General features: G+C 46.8%; 1 protein-coding gene across 6 annotated transcripts; it reads right to left on the bottom strand.

Annotated features, from left to right (window-relative positions):
* Window positions 1-8: 8 nt before the first annotated feature.
* Window positions 9-19,106, bottom strand: LOC117889899 (paired amphipathic helix protein Sin3a). 6 transcript variants are annotated; one of them, XM_034794411.1, is made up of 12 exons: window positions 18,607-19,106; window positions 10,677-11,673; window positions 9,251-10,614; window positions 7,504-9,179; window positions 6,920-7,232; window positions 6,471-6,846; window positions 5,177-5,736; window positions 4,776-5,105; window positions 4,497-4,703; window positions 4,209-4,427; window positions 1,393-1,809; window positions 9-1,327 (listed from the first exon to the last, which is right to left on the bottom strand). In XM_034794411.1, exons 2-12 carry the CDS (start codon window positions 11,191-11,193, stop codon window positions 791-793), a joined length of 6,516 nt encoding a protein of 2,171 aa, XP_034650302.1. In that variant the 5' UTR covers window positions 11,194-11,673; window positions 18,607-19,106; the 3' UTR covers window positions 9-790. The 6 variants fall into 6 exon arrangements, with proteins under 6 accessions (XP_034650302.1, XP_034650301.1, XP_034650304.1 ...); XM_034794410.1 differs by lacking the exon at window positions 18,607-19,106 and adding an exon at window positions 14,564-14,803; XM_034794413.1 differs by lacking the exon at window positions 18,607-19,106 and adding an exon at window positions 14,564-14,803 and having other exon boundaries at window positions 5,177-5,718.
* Between the last annotated feature and the right edge of the window lie 382 nt (window positions 19,107-19,488).

Below are 19,488 nucleotides of genomic sequence, written 5' to 3'. Positions count from 1 at the left end.
AAATGCCATTTCACTTTTGATAAACTTGTTTTAATCTGCTCATTACGTTTTTACAGCTTATGTTTAGGGTTCTTAAACGCGTAGATATCTAATAATATAATAGTATTCACAAGGAATTGTACAAGGTTTGTGTGTGGGTCTGGCCTATGCGATTGTTTTGTTGAATTTCTTTTTGTATAAAAATACGTCACGTCATGCGTCACACATATGTAGGTGTAAAAGTAAAAGATAAAATCTTAGGGCTCTAAACAGACGTGTTTTGAAATCTACTAATTACTAGCACAACTCTTCACTTGTTCCGTTTGCTGTGCACAAAACGCTTTAGCTTTAGCTTTATGTATATACTATTTATATGACTTATCATGTGGGGCCTACAAGTTAGGTTGCGTTAGTGGGTAGAAAGGGCTCTATGACTGACTTAATGCTACCTCAATAAAAACAAGGCGCCTCTATATAAACAAAACTGTCGCTCTGCCATAGGTGGAACTCTAATGTTAACTCTATAAGTTATGCAAGAAATGTAAGCCTAATTCTAGTTTTGGAGCAAAACGCCTATGATTAAATGACTCTGTACAAAGTGAAAAGGGGCTTTGTTTCGATGAAATATATATCCAATATCCAATGCCACGCCGGACAGCGACTGGTATCACATTTAGAATCAAATTTTTATATTGAATACAGGCAAATCTTCCATTCCATTCCATCTTTTTTATCGTCACATGTAGGCAGCATCTGAACATGCTCCTGCTCCTGATCCTACTCCTGTTGCTCTTGCTGCTGTCCGTTCCGGTTAGCTCTCCATAGGACGCACCTGCTGCAGTGCCTCGGCGGCATTCGTGGTCGCTGCAGCTGCTGCTGCCGCACTGTTGCAATGCTGCTGCGGGGCATTGGAGGTGGTGGTGGAAGTCGAGTCCGTTGACAAAATGCTGCTGTTGCTGCTATGGGCGATGGGATGGTTGGAGGACATGGCGGTGCCCAACACATTGGTTACCGATGATGATGTTGTTGTTGCTGCCACCGAGGCGTTTGCTGAGGTTGCTGCAGCCATCACACCACCAATCGAGCCGCCGCTCGTCGCATTGCCACCAAGCTGAATGACTTTGTATCGCGTGTACACACGATACGGCGTCTTGGACGTATCCTTCTGCTGCAGTGACTTGGTCTTACAGGTGGCGCCCCAGCCACTGGCATTGATCTGATCCGCCGTCTTGCCCAGCAGCCAGTCGCTGCAGTTCTGCTGCAGTTGCTCGCTGACGTGCTGCTGCAGCCAATTGTTGACGTAGGCCTGATACCGGACATATTTCGCCTGCGTGACGCGGCAATGACTCTGTTGGGGAAGCAAACGAGAAACGAATTAAATTACAGCCTCTTCTTCTTTCGCTGATGACTCACCTTCTTGGCACGACGCACTGCATCGTACTTGAGTAGCTTGAGATTCTTGCTGGTCACAAAGCATCTGCCGTTGCTGGAATTTGTGGTGATCTCGTCGCGATCGTTGAAGGCGTATTGCTCGGCCAGGCCCACCTGTGGAGCGCCAAGTCTCTCCGGAAGACGCTTGCCCCAATTATTATTGTTATTGTTGTTATTATTATTAGTGGTGGTGTTGGTGGTGTTGCTGCTGCTGGTGGAATTGTTGGCATCGCCGCCAGAGCCTGCCTCAGCAGCGTTAGTCGTGGCGGGCGCTCCTGTGGTTTCAATTCGGCTTCGCTTCTGATCAAACAACTGGCGCACTTGCTCCTCGTGCAGCTGCGACCTGCGCTTGTTGCGCAGCAGGAAACGCGCCTTGGGTGCACCTCCTCCTCGAGCATGCTGCAATGAAAACACGGACGGGCAACGTTTAGTCTAATTGTCCAAAATTATGGCAATTGCCGGCAGCAATTGAGGGGCAATGCAGCATGCTTCCACAGAGAGTTTTACGAATATTACTTTAAGCTGGAAATGTATGTGTTTGTGTGTGCGTGTGGAGGTATGTGTGTGTGGTTGTAGCACTACTAACAATGAGCATGACAAAACAGAAGGGAGGTAAATGGATGGAGAAGGGTTTGAGGATGGAAAAACAAAAATGGAAGAAACAACATGTAGGTAGAGGGTACCAGGCCAAACAAGCCAAAGATCGACACATACACATTTACAGATTAACTGAATCACATTTACTTAGTACACCAAGTAGTAATTTCAACAGAACACAACTCGAAAGTAAACTTAATCTTAGAGCTACGTCTAATCAATTGAAATGATGAGTATGTTCTACAGTGCGACGATCACTTACCTTGCTTAAAGCTTAATACAATTACTGAACCTGCTTCTGGCTTGGCTGCACTAAACCCACACCCTTCCCCAGAGACACCATCCCGTCCCCTTTCTTCACTTTCAACAATTTCAATTCATTAATTTATATTAGGCTGCTGCTCCATATATATTTTTCTCAATTTTCACTCTCCGGTCATATCCACATTTGGTGATTGTATTCTGTATTGTTTATGTTTTGATTTCATTTACAGTTATGGGATTTGCATTTGCATTCGTGTGTGTGGTGTGCGTTTGTTCTTAAATGCCTAGATATAAAAAATTGTTACCGAACTGCTGTTGTTTAATTTAAAATGACATTTTTGGCTGGTTACCTTCCTTTACAAAATTAGCTACTAAACTCTTACACTTAATTACATATGTACTTTGACGCTAAATGTTATTTACATTAAAAACACGATAATAAATATTTACATATATGTTTGTGTGGTGTTGTTAAGCCCTCAAATCGAGTGCTGCTCAACACTGGAACTGAAACAACTTGACACCGCAATCGTGTATCCATTTCTCACACCTCATCCTCCCTCCTCTTTAACATCTCATCTGACAACACACACCATTACGCACACACGCACACACTTATTCTGTCACCTTCACCTTTGCCAAGAAGAATCTCTTCGCGACGCGACTGAACTACTGACCTTCGGTATAACACTAAGGGAGACAAACTCAAGGCATAACAAAATTAGAAACAAATGCAAGCGCGTGCCTACGTTTATAATTATTGTTGTTATTGCTGCTGTAGTTGATTCTACTTTTTTACATCAGGTATATATATATGTATATATATATATATACGTATGCTGGCAAAAGAGTGTTCTGGTATCTATGTATACATGTTTCTGTGTGGCGGGTGGGTGGTAAATGCTACAATTATTTAGGTGATAATTCGGTTTGTCATTATTATTGTTGCTTGTTATTGCTTGGACGAACGGTTCTTTACATTCTTATGCATGTGTCGGTGTGGTTGTGGGTGGGTGGTGGTTGTGGTGGTGGTTGTGGTAGTGGTAGTGGTGGGTGATGTGATGGTGTGTAATAGTGATGGGTAAAAAAGGTTGATGGTGTTACGGTTGTTTTTGCGATGTAAGTTTTGGCATTTTTGTTTTGTTCTGGTAATCAAAAAACAAATTCATTTATTACTATTTCATTTTGCAATATGACTTTTTCTTCTTCTTATTCAATGAAATTATCAAAACTATTTTGTTATTTCAAGCCTTGGAATTGACCTGGTACGAAAAAATAAATCGGAAAAAATGAGAGAAAAGAATGCGAAAAAGCATTAATTAGATTAGTGAATATTTTCTTGTTCTTCTTTTTTAATTTGTTGCATTTATTGTTTTTTTGTTTCGGTATTTTCAATCGATTGTATTTATCGATATGTATGCAAAAATGTGGGCGATTGGCAAAAGTTGGCAATTGGCATGTTGATAATCAATATCAAAACGGAATATAGTCGAAAAAGAATATTTCAAATAAAAGAAACAACAACAAAAAGTGTGTGCACCCGAGGCTTGCGAAACGACAAGAGAAAAATAACAAAAGCTTGTGCAACGGCGATAGATAGATGGATAGATAGATACAACAACAGATAAGAGATGTAACCAAAACTGATATATACAGAAGGTGTGTGGGTGTTGGTTGGGCTTTGTACTGTAGTCGGTCCATTAGTTTGGGTCTGGGTCTACCGGTCTAAACTATATTTGTTCAATGTATTGTATGGTATGGTATGTACAGTGAAACACAACAGAGGAGGATACGAATCGGAAAACAAAAATAGAAATGAATAAAAGAATACACAAACAACATGGTTAACCACTCTTCCAGCACACACGCAAAGGGGCTCTGGCTTTGGCTCAAATGCTGCTGCTGCCCAGCTCCTTCTGCCCTTCCGAAACACTCACCTCGGCATTTTCATCCTCCTCCTCCGTCTTGATGTCCGACTCTTCCACAATGTTCTCGCTGCTCAGTGCTGCACTATTCCCACTGCCACTGCCGCCGAGGCCCGGATTCGCAACTCTCTCTACGTATTTGCTGAACTTTTGGGCCTTCAGCGCCGGCTTGTCCGCCTCTTCGGGCTCCGAGTCGAGCAGCTCTATAGTAACGCGACAGTCAATTTTGTACTGCAAGAGAGTAAAATTCCGTTGCGTTGTAGTAATTGATGGCTTAAAGGATTGAAAGGCACTACTTACAATGTACACCTTGAAGCAGTTCTCCTCGTTGAACATGCTCTCCGCCTTGCGCTGATACGACATCTCGCGCTCGAAAGTTTTGTGGGCATCGCGACAAAAGCCGCCAGTGCTGCCACGCCGCTGTTCGGTGGCATACAACTCCACGCAGTCCAATGCGGCTCGCTCAGTAACGCAGTATTGCAGCTGGCGAACGGCGTTCGACACAACCTGGCAACAAAGTAAAGAAAAATTGAGATTAGCAATCGAGACGATGCTTAAACTAGATCCACTACAACATACCTTGTCCAACGTAAAGGAAACGTAAGCGTAGATGCCAAACATTTCACGCATCGTGTCCTCGAACGTGTTCGAGTCCATGTTGCCGTCCAGGACATTCTTGAGCATATCCAGAAAGGTGGGATAGAAGTCCTCCACTTGAACCTCAGGCTTGGGCTTGAGCCGAAGTGCCGTGGCGGTGCTCTCTCGCCGATTCACCCGGCAACGCTCCTCCTCGATGGCCAGCAGCCGTGCCCGCTCATACATATGATGCAGACGATCGCAGAGAATCGCGTGTAGGCGCAGGAACAGATACCAGTTGTTGGAGGCAAAGAACAGCGAGTAGGATTCATCCTGCAGTGGGGAGAATAATATATAGAGTTATAGATCAATGTGTCCCCTAGTCTGCTCTGGTTAAAACTCACCTCATGCTGGCCCTGCGCATGCTGTGGCAACAGCTTGGGGTGGGCAAAGTCAGCGTGTTGCTGCTCTTGTTTGATTTCCACATCGCCGGGATTTACTGCTGATGTTGCTGCTTGATCTGGTCTTGGACTGGACACACCGCTACCTGTGCTGTTGGTGGTGGTGCTGCTGCTCCCTGCCTCATCTCGGTTAGACAGGGGTTCATCCTTTGCCTTGGCCTCTGAGGCTGATGCTGCTGCTGCTGCTACTGCTGTTGCTGCTGCTGAGGATGTTGATGGTGTGGCATCGTCTGAAGCTGAACTCGCTGGCGTCGTCTTCGCTGTTGTTGTTGTCGTCGTAGTAGATGATGATGCTGCTGCTGTCGTCGCTGCTTTCACCTCATCAGCTTCATTTTTAACGGCTGCCGCTGCCGCCGCACTGCTGCTGGTGCTCGCCGTGCTGCGTGCCGGGGAACCGCTCTCGCTGGGCGATCCCTTGGCATTTCGAGTCACCGAATCGGCTCGACTCATCGGCAAATGGTCTACGTCCATTTTGGTATTGTCATCTGCCAAAAATGGAAAGGCTATACATATGTGGACACGAATATTCGATATGCGATGTGGTTGTTTCAGTGTGTGCATTCCATTTGTGCGGTGTTAATTAATTACAGTTATCGTTTTATGTTTTTTGTTTTTGCATTAAGTTACAAGAGCAGTTTGTGGGTTGCAGTTGTTGGTTGTTGTTGTGGTTGTTAATATTCAAATGAAAAAGAAAACGAAAAAACATTCACTCAATTAAAATACTATTAACGCAAATCAAATAAATAATAATAAATATGAATGTACTTAAAATTAAGGTAAGGTGGAGCTTTAAACTAAATAAAAATGGGCATTTCCAATAAGTCAAAAATGTATTAAATATAATACTTAAAAAGATATAAAATTTAAAGAACAGATTGGATTTAATGATAGTCAAAATGTGTCTTTCTTTTAGAGAAGTTAATAAAAAATAAAAGCAAACATTGAATTAAAAACAACAAAAATAAATAGCAAAAAATGTATAATGTTTGATAAACGATTTTACATTCAAGTTAATGGAAATTATAATTAAATTACATGACAATAGTTGAAGTTATCTAAATTTCAATCAACTTTTAAAACCATTTTCAAACATAATTATATGGAAATCTACTTTATTGACTTTTCGTTAAGTGGTCTCAGTGCACTTTACATCATGGAAACTCCGATAATTAGTTGGTGATGTGGGTTAGATATTACTAACTACTTTGGATAGTGAAATAAAGAAGTTATGACTCACCGTCATCCCGCTCATCGTCGCTGAGTGGCTGTCGCGGCGCAAAGAACAGGTCAGGCACAAATTGTCGTATGATCTGCTTGATCTTCTGCTTCTCCTGCTTTTGTATGCCCGTCTGCCGCTTGACATGATGGATCAACAGATTGGCGGCATCGTCAAGTATGGTCTTGTCCTTGTAGGGCAGCACAAGATGCGGCCCAGACTGCTCCATGGCATCATCCTCCTGATCGTGCCGCTCATCGTACAGAGTTTCGATCTCATTAAAGAGACTCTTGGAGCGCAGGGCCTTCATATCGTTGGGCTTGAAGTTGATGGCCTGATGGTCCAGCGACTTGAGATAATACTTTTCGTTCTGCTCGCGCCACTGCTTGTTGAAGCCCTGCAACAAATAACAGAAACAAACGTTAAGTAACTATCTAGCTGGTGTGCTGGGACTGCCTTTTGAGACTTACCTTTTGTGCATCCCGCCATTCCTCCTCCTTGACTTTCAGCCGTTTCAGGATGATGGGCACTGCCACCGAGGGGTTCTTCTTCATGCCTTGGATTATCTCCCCCGACTTGTCGCCATATATTCGATGGATGGCACGTTGGTGTATCGTCTGCGATGTGCCGCCCAGAGTATCGTCCAAATGGAATTTGGCCAACTCCTCGCTGGACATGCGGGACATCTTCTTTTGGACACCCTCCAGCACCTGAATGGTGGCGCTGTTCACCTCGATGACCAGATCTAGCTCGAATCGCTCGTCCTCCGTTCTGTGAATATTCCTTTTGTTTAGAACACGTGCGCATTGGTTAATTCAAATAAACGAAAGCCAAAGAAACAGAAACAAGAGGAACCAAGAAAACAAACAAACAGAGGGATAGAAGAGGTGAGGTGAGGAGAGGGAAGAGGATAGTGCTGGCAACACCATGAAATAGGTCCCAAAAAGAAGAGTTAAAAGAAGAAAGAAAACCAAAGCATCCACCGGATTATTTCTAGGACTTATTTCACAGTGGAGTAGAGGGCAGAGAAGGAGAGGAGAGGCCATCTGCTTACCTGTAAATCGTCTCCTCGAATTGCGTTTTGCGCGACGTCACAAATGTGGAATCCTCACTGGCCCACGTCGGAAATGAGACCCACTTGTCGTTGAGCACCTCACGACACAGGGCTGTCCGTCCGCTGCATTTCTTCGGCACTGAGGACTGCGGCAGGGCGCAATAGGAGGCGCCCAGCCGCTTGCACGCCGACAGATCGACATCTTGTACGTATTCGGCGGCCGTTGGATGATTGGTGCCTCGTTCCCGGTCTCGATCGTGGGAGCTGCTGTTGCTGCTGCCACCCTGCCGTTGTGTAGCCGCTAGTGGCATGCCATCGATAAGTCCTCCGCCTCCTGTTGCTCCCACCTGACCCTGGCCCTGACCCGAACCAACGGGTGGGCCCAGAAAGTCGGTAAACCAGCGTAGGAGATCGGGAAACTTCATCAGGAAGGGTGAGACGAGTCCCAGGAGTTCCGCTTTGGACACGATTTCCTGATTGAACAGCGTCAGGCAGCGCAGAAAGTTGTCATAGACCTCGGGACTGCGCAGGGCCTTTCGCACCTTGTCGAAAAAGGCCGCATCCGCGATGGTGCACTTGCTTGATGCCTCCGAGAAGCTGACATCCCTGCAAAAGGGCTTAGATCGCTTGGCCGGCGGTGGTCCGCCGCCGCCTCCTCCGACGCTCCCATACAGGCCACCGTCCTCGACTCCGCCCTGCCGTCTGACGGCGGCGGCTGCTGCTGCAGAATTATTCTGACCCGCATGATGGCCAGGGGTCAGGACAGCTGTCGCCGCATAACTAATGCCCGGCGAGCTGCGGTCCAGGGAATTGTCGGAAAGGTGCGGCAAGGATCCAATCACCGAGGAGAGGCCATAGCTGGGCGACTTCTTGGCATTGTGGCCATGGTGCGAGAGGCTCTGGTTCTGCGAGTGTCCCCCCACATACTTCTGTACATGATGATTGTTCCGGTGCTCCTTCTCAAAGGGCACCATGACGCTGCCACCGCCCGCTCCAGCTCGAATATTGGCGGCTCCAGCAGTAGTCCCCGCCAAATGATGATGCGCCACTCCAGCGCCGCGCTGGTGCGACTGCTGCTGCTGTTGCAGACTGGCTGGCGACACACCATGATAGTCCTTCTCGAAGAGTAGATCATTCCTTTGCGATGCAATTACATGGTTCTGCTGCTGCTGTTGCTGATGCTGCTGATTGTTGTTGTAAGTCTTGATACTGACGCTGGTGTTCACCGCGGAAAGGTTGCCAATGGCCGCTGCATGGGCGCTGCTGTCGAGAGTCTGCGGCAGTGTGCCCCCACCACTCAGATGGAGGGGTGAGCCAATGCTGTGCGCTGGCGAGGCACTCGACATGGTAATATGTGCCCCGCCGCTCAGTGTGGCGGTGGTACGCTGCTGCTGCTGCTTGCTGTGATCATTGAGGTGCACGGAGGAGGCCTTTGCCATGTACTGCCCCCCGCCCGACGACTGATGATTAGTGGCATCGGGCAGGAATTGTCCAAATTCCCGCAACAGATCCTCATCCTGGCCAAAGAGCTTGGCCACCTGCGTGTAGACCTCCTGTTCGGTGAGCATTTTCCCCTGATTAAGGCTGCCCTCCTTCATCACCTTCTGCTCCTTCTGGTAGGCATGGAGAATCTCCAGGAATTTCTTGTACTTTGCCGGCTGGTTTTGGAAACGATTCTAAACGGGAAGAAATACACAGATTAGCCATCACCTTTCGACCACCACATCTGCACGTTCTTTTCACTCACCTTGATCTTATTTACATAGGTTATGGCGTGATTGAATTCCACTGGCTGATTCTGTTGCCCCGTCTCGCCAAGGAGTATCGATTGATGCGCCTGCTGGATGTGATGCAGATTGTGCTGGGCACCCGCTCCGCCACCAGCTACCGCAACACCGTGTGGACTTAGTTCGCTCAGGGAATTCGGAGTGGGCGGACCACCGCCAACAACAATACTGCTGGCCGCTGAAGGAGCCGCTGTCGCCGTCACCACTTGACCGGCTGCTGGCGTGATTGTGGCCCGCTCTCGATCCCGCGAGTAATTTTGTGGCATGTTGTGCGCCGACACAGAGATGCTGCCCGGCGGCTGTCCTCCAGCCACGGCCACCACCGCTGGCGCTGACGAGCTGGTCACGCTCACATGGACATGCCCCGGGGACTGCGACTGCGGTGGTGTGGCCTGCTGCAGCGCATGAATCGTGGTCTGGGTGAGCGATGCACCGCCGTGGGTCATCAGATTGACAGCGCCTGCAGATTGAATTTGTGCCACGGCTGCCGCAGCGGCAGCTGTTCCGGCCGCAACAGCTCCTCCTCCTCCTGCGGCGGCAGTCAGCGTGGTCTTTAAGTTATGGCCGGCAGTGGCCAGGGGGCTGCTGGTGCCGCCGGCTATCATGTGCACCGTCCCAGTGCTGGTGGGTGCGCCGGGGGGCGAAGGCATCGACACCACCGGCACCGAGCAGCCAAGGGCATCCGAATGGATTTCAATCTTGTAGCCTGGCGGCAGAAACATATTGAAGCCATAGATCAGCTCCGTGTGGCCCTTGAAGAGCGTCGAGACGCGCTCAATCACCCCCGGGGTGTCGATGCAGTGCGACTTGAACTCCTTCATGATGTCGAGGAAGTTGTTGTAGATCTGCGGCTGGTCCGCATACTGGTACTTCACCTGATCCAGATAGCTGAGCGCATCCTCCACCTTCAGTCGTGGCGTGGCATTTCCTCCTCCAGATCCCTGTCCCTGCGGTGGGGTACTACTGCCTCCTGTGATAATATTGCCCGGCTGCTGGGCAGCAGCGGCAGCTGCAGCAGCTGAGGGTGGCGTCTGTGCCGTCTGGGGCAGACTGCCAGGCGTCTGATGTTGCGCCATTGATGTGAGATTGCTGACTGCACTGGCCGCGGTCTGTGTACCGCTTATTGTACGCTGTCGGATGGTGCTGCTTGCCGTTTGGGAGCTGCTCGAGACTGTCTGGGCGTTGGATGGGTTAGCGGATCCTCCTACTATTCCTCCCACTGCTCCTGCGCCTCCAGTGACATGAATCTGCACGGTATTGCCACCGTCCACCGATGTACTCCCCTTGAGAGTTCCTCCAGCCTGTATTGACGCCACGCTATAGGCTGCAAGCGAAGGGAATGCGTTCAGTTTGGTTCTGGGTTTCTGGTTTAATTTGTCTACTCACATGTCGTATACTGAAGTGTTTGTGTACCCGCGCTGCCAGTGGATACAACTACTCCGCCTCCTGCTCCTCCAGCTGCACCAGTTCCTCCTACTGTTCCCACTCCCACGCCAACAGTGGCCACCTGGGCTCCTCCTGTGCTGGTGCTGATGATGCTGCTGCTGCTGCTGGTGCTGTCAACAATTGAGCTCGTTGTTTTCAGATTCGTTGCCGTCGGCGTGGTGGACGGCAGATAGGCTATGGTCTGGGCACCACCATGCTGTGGTGTGAGGATGCGATGGTGTATGGAACTGATGCCGCTAATGGTGGCACTGTGAGCACTTGGCACCACTGTGCCAATTGTTACTCCTGTGTTTACGCCCACAGTGGCGGAGCCACCACCGCCGACACTGACGCCGGAAGTGGGTCCAACGCCAACGCCGGCGACTCCAACTCCGACACCGACGCCGACAACGCCCGGAGCTGGTGGGCCGGGACGTGTCCCGAACTGCACCTCGTCGACACGGGTGCGTTTCATCATCTTGTCGTTTCTCTGTCTGGTTGCTTGTCCTTCCTCCGTGCGGCTTTTCCCCTTTGAGGCCGTTGTGGAGTCCGATCCGGTCCCTGCCTAAGCACAGGGATGCTGGATACTGGGATGATACTGGGTGGTGTTCCCTCTCTCGCCCTCTCGCCCTCTCGCCGCTCTCCTATGAGCGTATGTAGTATGCAACAAACGGTCGTGGTCGCAACTGCTTTGACTGCGGCTCTTGATCTTGAACTGCTCGTGAGTGCAACATATGTTGTCTATGCATTTGGTCGCCCGCTAGCGGCAAATGCCCTGAGGTTCTATAATTGAGAGATTGTCAGCAACGACAACAACAACAACGGCGGCGACTAGGCGACGACGTTGTTTGCTGATGCTGCGGCTGTGGCTGCGACTTCTGCTGCTACTCTTTGCTTTTGCCACGTCGTGCGTGGTCTCTCCAGCTCTGCTGCTATTTGTGCTTTAAGGTAAGCCCGACTGTAAGAAAAATAATAGAAACAATTATTAAATAAATTCTCCATAACACGAGGAAATACCAATAGGAAATCCTCAATATCATAATTTCACACTACATAGAAATGTGTCCCAACCACAAAGCAACAAACATTTTATTTTGTGGGCACAGCACGAAATTAGTTTGCCATATCGCAAAAAAAAGAGAGTAGAAGAACATTTGTTCCTTTGTATTGTGTTCCGTGTTTGATAGAAAGAGCCCACCGCTGCTGGCACGAGAGGGCGGGGGGCAATAACAATACAAGTATATAGCGGAGGAGAGTTGCCAACGCTCTCTTCTTAGGCATGTATATAAGTATTTACACACAACCATACATATGTACATATAGATACGTGCAACCGGAATTGGGCGCGCGCTTTGTTATTGGTTTTAGCGGGTACAGTAAAGCCTTCCTAAGCATGCTTCTTGTGTGAGCGCATGGAAGGTGCCAAATTCCCCATGCACGACCTCAGAGCTTGCATAGAATCCACTGGAAACAAACACACACACACTCGCAGACAGAGCATATTTGAAAATATACGTATATACATGTTATTGCCAGAGGGGAGGGAGCGGGGCTTGATGGTATACATTCTGTATCTACTACAGCTTACAAGAGCCAAATGCTGCAGCAGCAAGCCACAAATGCAAAGGTGGTGGCGGTCGGTGGTGCAGCCATATTAGCGAGAGAGAGAATAGAGTGAGAGAGACCGTGCCAACAGGAGAGAGAGAGCGCAAATTTGTTGTTGAGGCGCAGTAGATGGCAGATTTTTTCAAAAGGTATTTTTCACCCGTTTGGGGCCAGCAACAACCCGTCATACACATGCACACACACACATCAAGTATTTGGCGGGCATTCGTTAGAGAGGAGCTACCAAAAGAGAGAGAGAGCATAGTTGCGCGGCGGCGCACAGGAGAGAGAGTATGGAACTTCGAAGAGAGTGGTTAAGTGTAAATATAACTTGAATGAAAGTGTATTTGTGCGCGGGCCTGTGCTGGCGGGAGTCAATTCAATTCGAAACCGCCTTGAGGATCATTCTAGCCACTCACCCACCCAACCCACCAATTGGTTGCCTCGGCATTTGTAAACAAATATTGAAACACTGTACAGCCGCACAAAAGCTCCGAAGCTTCCCACTCTATGACAAGTCCTTTGCATATTCGCAGGAGAAAAAGAGCCCTCCCGTTGGATTGAATGCGTTTCCTTTACTCCTATGTATATCGGACACTCTCATTTACCGTGTGGCAGTTTTTGTTATTGTATTTGGATCCGCCATCATCGGCATTGCCAGTGCATACCAAACGTACATGTGTATGTATGTATGTGCTGCGTGTGTCTCTGAGCGCGCAATGTGGAAGAGCTCTGGGCTCCAACACAAAATTGGGGCGTTCATGGCAGCTGAATATTTGTGCGTGTGTGTGTGCGCGCAACTGTGTTGCTGTGTGCTTGGGGGAGACATGTGGGCAAAATTTTCCCTCCATTTTTTTTTGTTCTTGTTCTGCTGCTCTATTACGTGCACACGAACATTATCTTATCTGTTTTGTTAAGTGTATACACAGCACAGAATACGCAGCACAAAGGAGAGGGGCAAGAAATATGCAAAAATTGTTAATCACTTATTTTCTTTGCACTGTCTGGCATCACAACAATCTAATCTTGATTCATTTTTCTTATTTATCGGATAGGGAGCCACCACCGTTATTAGTAGTTTTTAATGCACGAATTAATATTTCGATTTTTTGTGTTACTTTCTCACTCACTCTCACACACACAAACGCACACGCAAACACACAGAGACGCACTACCGCTGCTCTATTAATAAATTTCGCAAATAAAACATATGGATGTAGAGAGAAATATGTACAAAATAGCTAAGGCATATATTCTACTCGTACTATAGCCATAGAAGAAAGCTGTGTAAAATTGAAAGAGCCGAAAAGAAATGAGAAAACGAACCAAGAACAACAAACAAGAACAAGAAAAGGCAGACGGACTGGTGTGAAGAGGAAGAGCTAGAGATGTGAATAAGAAGGAAAGGCAGAGGCAGAAGCAAAAATGATGCTCTCATTGTGTGTGGTGGCGGCGCTCCGTGGAGCTCTGGGGCCGGGGCCAGCCAGCGGGTTATATTATTCAGTGTTGGGAGCCATTTAAATGTACGAACACACTCACACACTACATGCGAATGGCGCATCAAAGCAAAGTCAAGATAAGCGCTCGAACTGAGAGGGAACGAATCAACGAACGAAAATAAAACGACACTACGTTGAAAAAATACAGTCAGTTCATAAGCAAGCCAAAAGCAATGGTTCAAACTTGTGTATATGTGTGTTTGTTACGTGTGTGTGCGGCTCTCCTCCGCCCATGTGTGTGTTCATGTGGATTGCTGTGCGTGAGTGTGAGCGGCAGCACAAACAACAACCACGTAGCAGTCGTCGACGACTTTTTGTCTGTGCGCTTTAAATATGTATTGGGTTTCTCTATCCCTCTGAGTGTGTGTGCGTGTGTGTATATAAACCAATTGAAATTGACCTAACCTAAAAATGTTGTATTTTTCACAAGTTTTAGCTGCTCGCTTGCCACTACGAAAAGTTGTTTGATTTCACCAAGTGCACTTGAAGGATATTTCATATTCATGGTTCTGAGGACCGCCCCACCTCCCCCGCGCCTCTTTCAACTTACATCAGCAACGGCTGGGCTTCTCATTTGCTTTGGCTGTGTATATACTCGAAATATGTGCATATGCATGTATGTGTGTGTGTGCCTTTATATTTACTATAAACTGCCTTTCGGTTGGGCTTGTTATTGGAAACTTTCACGTTTTACGCAGTATTTTGCACTTGCAACTATTTCCTACACTTTTCAACCAATTTCACCTTTTTTGTTCGCCAAAATATAGTTTTTCTGTACAATCGAGACTTTAAATATCGCTTGGGCCGTTTTTATTCAAATTTTTTTCGTCACAACGGATTGCTTTCTGTTTTTACCGCGTTTGCACTATTTTGTTTCGATTTAATGATTGTTTCTCTGTGACTTTTTACAGATATTCACACAGTTTTGGCGAGGAAACGTTTTTCGTACATCTTAACGCCGCCGCAAACATTTTCGATTGAACGGCCAGCAGTTCGTCGGAGTCAGCCTGCTGCCAGCGACGGGCAGAGAAGAGAGAGAGAAAGAGAATAGGTAGTGGCCTTTGTGTGCGTGTCTGTGCGTGAGTGTGTTGGTGCGAAGAAGCAACAAAAGAGCGCGAGAGAACTGACGACATGCAGGGAGACAGAGCCAGAGCGGATAGAGGGAGTGTAAATGCGCGCGCGCAGTGTTGCTTTGGAATTCATTTCGTCTCTTCTGTTGCTGCCCATGAACACATCAAATAGGGTGGCAACGCAGCAAACCACGGACTCGGGCGCGCATTAAAAATGGGAATCGTTGCTGTTCTGTTGCTTGAGATGTGAGAGGCAATAAAAAAGTACATAACAGATTCCCCATGTACTGGGGCACACACATATTTGGCCGCCTGGGTTCTAGACTGCAGTCTCTTTCAGTGGAACCGTGTGCGAGTGGAAGGAAGTTTGCTCCATGCTCTTGCATGCTAATGGACTCTACTCTGGGGCTACAGTCTACAGTCCAGCGATTGAGGCGAAATAAATTGAGGAAAGAAAAGATCGTCGTGAGCAGCAGAAAATGAGAAAATGGCGCTTAGAATTTGGATAAGTAACAAATGTTCGGAGAGTCGAGTCAGTCGGATGACTGGGAGCTTACGTAAGTGCAAAAAGCACCAACACACATACGGTGCGAAAGAGCCGGCACGAGAGCTTGCAAAACAAGTCGGATAATACAGGGTGATCCGCACCAGCTACGCGATGCGAGCCAACAACACCATGGCAACACCACCCAGCGATACCCTGCTTCAGGTCGAGAGCGAGTAAAAGAGCGAAACGAAACCCATACATAGAAAAATGTGTATTGTGGCGACGTCGGCGTCGATACTCTTGCAGTACATAATGAAATCGACAAAACTGAAAATCAGAAACCAAACGGACTACAGAACAGGCTACAACGCCACGGTTACACTTTGCGGCGGCGGCAGTGGCGGCACATATACACCTACTACAATCCACAACCTCCACCTCGCTCACGCACACAGGCGCAAGAAAAACGCACACTCGCGTACTCGTGGCCGTGTGTCTGTGTGTTTGTTTGTGTGTAACGTAGAAAGGCAGCAAAGTGCATCTCACCATGACAATGGCGGTAGAGCCGCGGCGGATCGGATCCGTCGTCGATGGCCACCATACACGATGCAGCCAGCATACTCTACTTCTCTCGTCACCAAACAACCCAAAAAACACATGTTGGAATCTCAATTTGCGTCTGGAAGAAGCAGGCAATAAAATCTGTACACGCGAATAATCTGGCGTGGAATTGACTGCTGCTGGTGGTGGTGGAAATGGAAACCTTGCAATTATCGATTATTTCTCTCATTGCGCAATGCAGACGTGACGGACCCTCAAGAGAGAGCCAGAGAGTTTAAGGGAGCGAGCGCGCTTTCTGTGTCACCCCTCAGCACCTGCTGTGCGGGAACGCACTGCCAGGCCCTGTCGATGGCTAATGCAAATCAAGTGCATCCAAAAGTTGGAGCAGCACGAACACGAAGAGCTCCTCGTCGGAAAGTTCAAAGTTCACTTGCAGCTTGTGCAGCGCATGTCTAGGCCCAAGCCTGCAGCCTCCCCACTCTGATGACTGCAGCTGAAAACTCCTTGGAGCAAAAGGGACAACCACACTCTGTGTGCCGCCCACGCGCTAGTTTGTGGTTCCAGTGCTGCAGAAAGGTTTGTTTGCCTTTCCAGGTATTATTGATGTTCCCCACATACGTATACATATGTGCCGAAACATCAGTCTGATGCCAGGTGGTTCCGTGCTTTCTAATTATCCGTGTGCTAATTTTAGGCCTTCGATGGAGTGTGGCGACATGCCGACGACCTGGCCGAAGCCCCTCGGTGAAACATTACCAGAAGACACGATATGACACAGCCATCTAAAGCTCCACCAACAACAACCAACATCCAGAACAACCAAAGCTGGCCACAACAGAATTCGTATATCTGATTGGGTGCACATTTTATCAGGCGAAGAGATATGTTTCTCGTCCGGTCCGCCGTGCATGCACATATCATGCCTCTAGTTTCATGTGTGGTCAGCAAATTACCGAATATTTTGGTTTGTCACTTGAGCCTTGAGGTTTCAAAGATGCTACCAAAGGTAACTCTTCGAATGACCAACGAATGTTGTAATTGGAACGGACGAAGGTAGCTGGATTATATGTAAATGAATAAAGCTGCAGACAACAATTCTTATTGGAAGATACAGCTATTAATATTTTATTTTAGAATGTATCCATGACAATATTGGGCGCCACCGAACCCGCAGAGAAAATGTTTGTATTTTAACACATGTACTTGTAATACCGTAATTTCCACCATCAAGTTCAAGATTTGTTCGCTGGCCTCTGGCAAATGCAAAGACAATGGCAAATTGCAAGCAATCGTCTACGCGAGGCAAGTGCTTCACGCTCCAAGCTGAGAGGGCAGAGATCGCTACGAGACCACCAATCTAGGCCCAGCCAAACCAGAGACCCAGGCAGGCTTTTAAAGCAAATACTGAGAGATGTAGTCTGTCCGTGTGTGAGTGCTGTGTGCGGTGGAGAGTTCAAAAAAATGAAGTGCGCCGACTGGTAACTTGTTTTTCAAGTTTCCAAACAGCCAAAAGCCGAAACCAGACTCGGACCCAGTCGAAACTTGACGCGCTTCATAAAGAAAATTGGGGGAAAACGTCTTGTCTTGTGACGGACGCAAAGAAAGCACAACAGAATGCATTTATACGACTGTGTGTGTATGCCTCTCCCTCAATCAACAGAGCAGTAAGCTTGATTCAACGAATTATTTAATTAGAATTTACACAAAAATCCCCAACCAACTGAAGGCTAAGCTAAGAGTGTGGATCACTTTGTAGCCAGACAAACACACACACAAAGAAAACCAGATACCCAAATATCTGTAGCTTATAGAAGCTGCCAACTTGCTTTTATTTGATAATATGGCTAGACGAGTAATATTTGATTATCAATCAAACTGAGATTCTGGATTAATTAAAATTAATAAAAAATAATTATTTGAAATAACATTTTAGACCAGTTGGCAGCCCAGTGCAGTGCAACAATAACAAAAGGTGAGCGCGCGGTAAACGCTCTGCCTCTTTTACTCCCATACAAGTGCACGTTTATGTGTTTTGACTGCAGTCGAGCGAGTTTGTGTGTGTGCCTGTGTCTGGTATGTGGAATTGTTGTTTTTACTTTGAACATCTTCCTTCTCTTCTTATTTGTATTTATTCGGTGGCATTGTGTTTTTTCTTTTTAGTTTTATTAAATCAGAGACAATTAAAAATGACTACACACACACGTGCCAGTAGATTGCGGAACTTTAATTTACCTATACATACAGATGTTCCACGAAACGAGCAGAAAAAATGCGATAAGAAATATTTCCACAATACACACACGGCACAGGCATTATTAACTTAACAATTGTAACTGCTATTTGCTCTTCTCAGCCGCAATTTATCGGTAAATCTTGCCATTGATAAAGCGAATTCCACTTTCTAACCTCAAAGCAAACACACTCTTGTGGTAGTGGAACAGAAAATGTTCCATGTACATCCCTCAATAAAGGCCAACTACAGCGAATGCATTATTTTTAAATAATTAATGCCGCTGCCAGGTCTCTTTGCCGCCTATCATAATCAGTTTGAGCAAATTGAGGTTAGGTAGGAACTTCTCGCACCCACTCACACATACCACAAACACACAAGCACAGGCAGCTACACACGCACACAAGGGCGCGCATTTTTATATTTTTAGTTTACATACCTGAATAGTTTTAAGGCTGATTTTGACACAGGTTGGGGCTCTTTTGTTTGTTTCACTCTCTTGCAATCGGCGAACGAATGTGGCTTTGCTGTTAAACTTCTATCAACTGGATCGGCCCCCAGGGGTAGGGGGTAGGGAAAAGAAGCGCGTGAGCTTGCTGCTTCTTTGCATTTGCCACAAAGATACACATGCATGTAATTTCGGCACACACACCCACACCCCACACACGCATGCACTCCGAATCGATTTTATGCTGCCCCAAAACACCCAAGACTCTTTTTTTATTGTATGCAACACTCGTCTCGTGCTTCACTTTGTTGTAATTGTTTTACTCATAAACTCGCGTCTACTACTTATATATCATGCATAAATAAACATGTATAAAATGGGCCACACGTGCCCAGAATTTACGTTTATCGAGAGGATATCTTTTCGCGCGCTGTTTTTTCCTTAAGTGCGAACTTTATGTTGACTTCATGACGATTTTTTTATGTTTAATTCGTTTTCTGTGGACACAACGACCAGCTGGCTCGTATGGGCCTGATAATGTGTGAACAGCGATTGTGTTGATATTCTTTGATTTTGATATTCCGCTTTAGATTACTAGCTAGATAGCATTCTCAGCAGTGATAATATAATTGTTTACTATAAATGGACCAATTTCCTGATACATATACTGGTCTTAAGTACATATTTTGATTTCAATATTCATAAAATAGGGTTGAATCAACATAGAATTTATTAAAAATACAATTTTTACAAGGTTACTACAGAATAACTACACATTTGATACATATTAACTACATTTTTATGTAATTAGCGACAGAGACACCTGACGAGGAACTAGGGACGTTTGTTTATACACTTTGTCGTATTTTTTGT

The sequence above is a fragment of the Drosophila subobscura genome, chromosome E (assembly GCF_008121235.1).
Source record: "Drosophila subobscura isolate 14011-0131.10 chromosome E, UCBerk_Dsub_1.0, whole genome shotgun sequence".
NCBI lineage: Eukaryota > Metazoa > Arthropoda > Insecta > Diptera > Drosophilidae > Drosophila > Drosophila subobscura.
Note: the sequence above shows the minus strand (reverse complement) of the source record. Positions and strands in the feature narration are given on the sequence as shown.

Bases quoted from the DNA above. Each gene is read 5' to 3' on its own strand.
- LOC117889899 (XM_034794411.1), bottom strand. From the start codon at position 11,193: ATGATGAAACGCACCCGTGTCGACGAGGTGCAGTTCGGGACACGTCCC. The intron at 10,615-10,676 runs GTGAGTAGACAA...CTTCGCTTGCAG, and splicing joins AACACTTCAGTATACGACAT to CCTATAGCGTGGCGTCAATA. The intron at 4,704-4,775 runs GTATGTTGTAGT...CTTTGTTGCCAG, and splicing joins TTTCCTTTACGTTGGACAAG to GTTGTGTCGAACGCCGTTCG.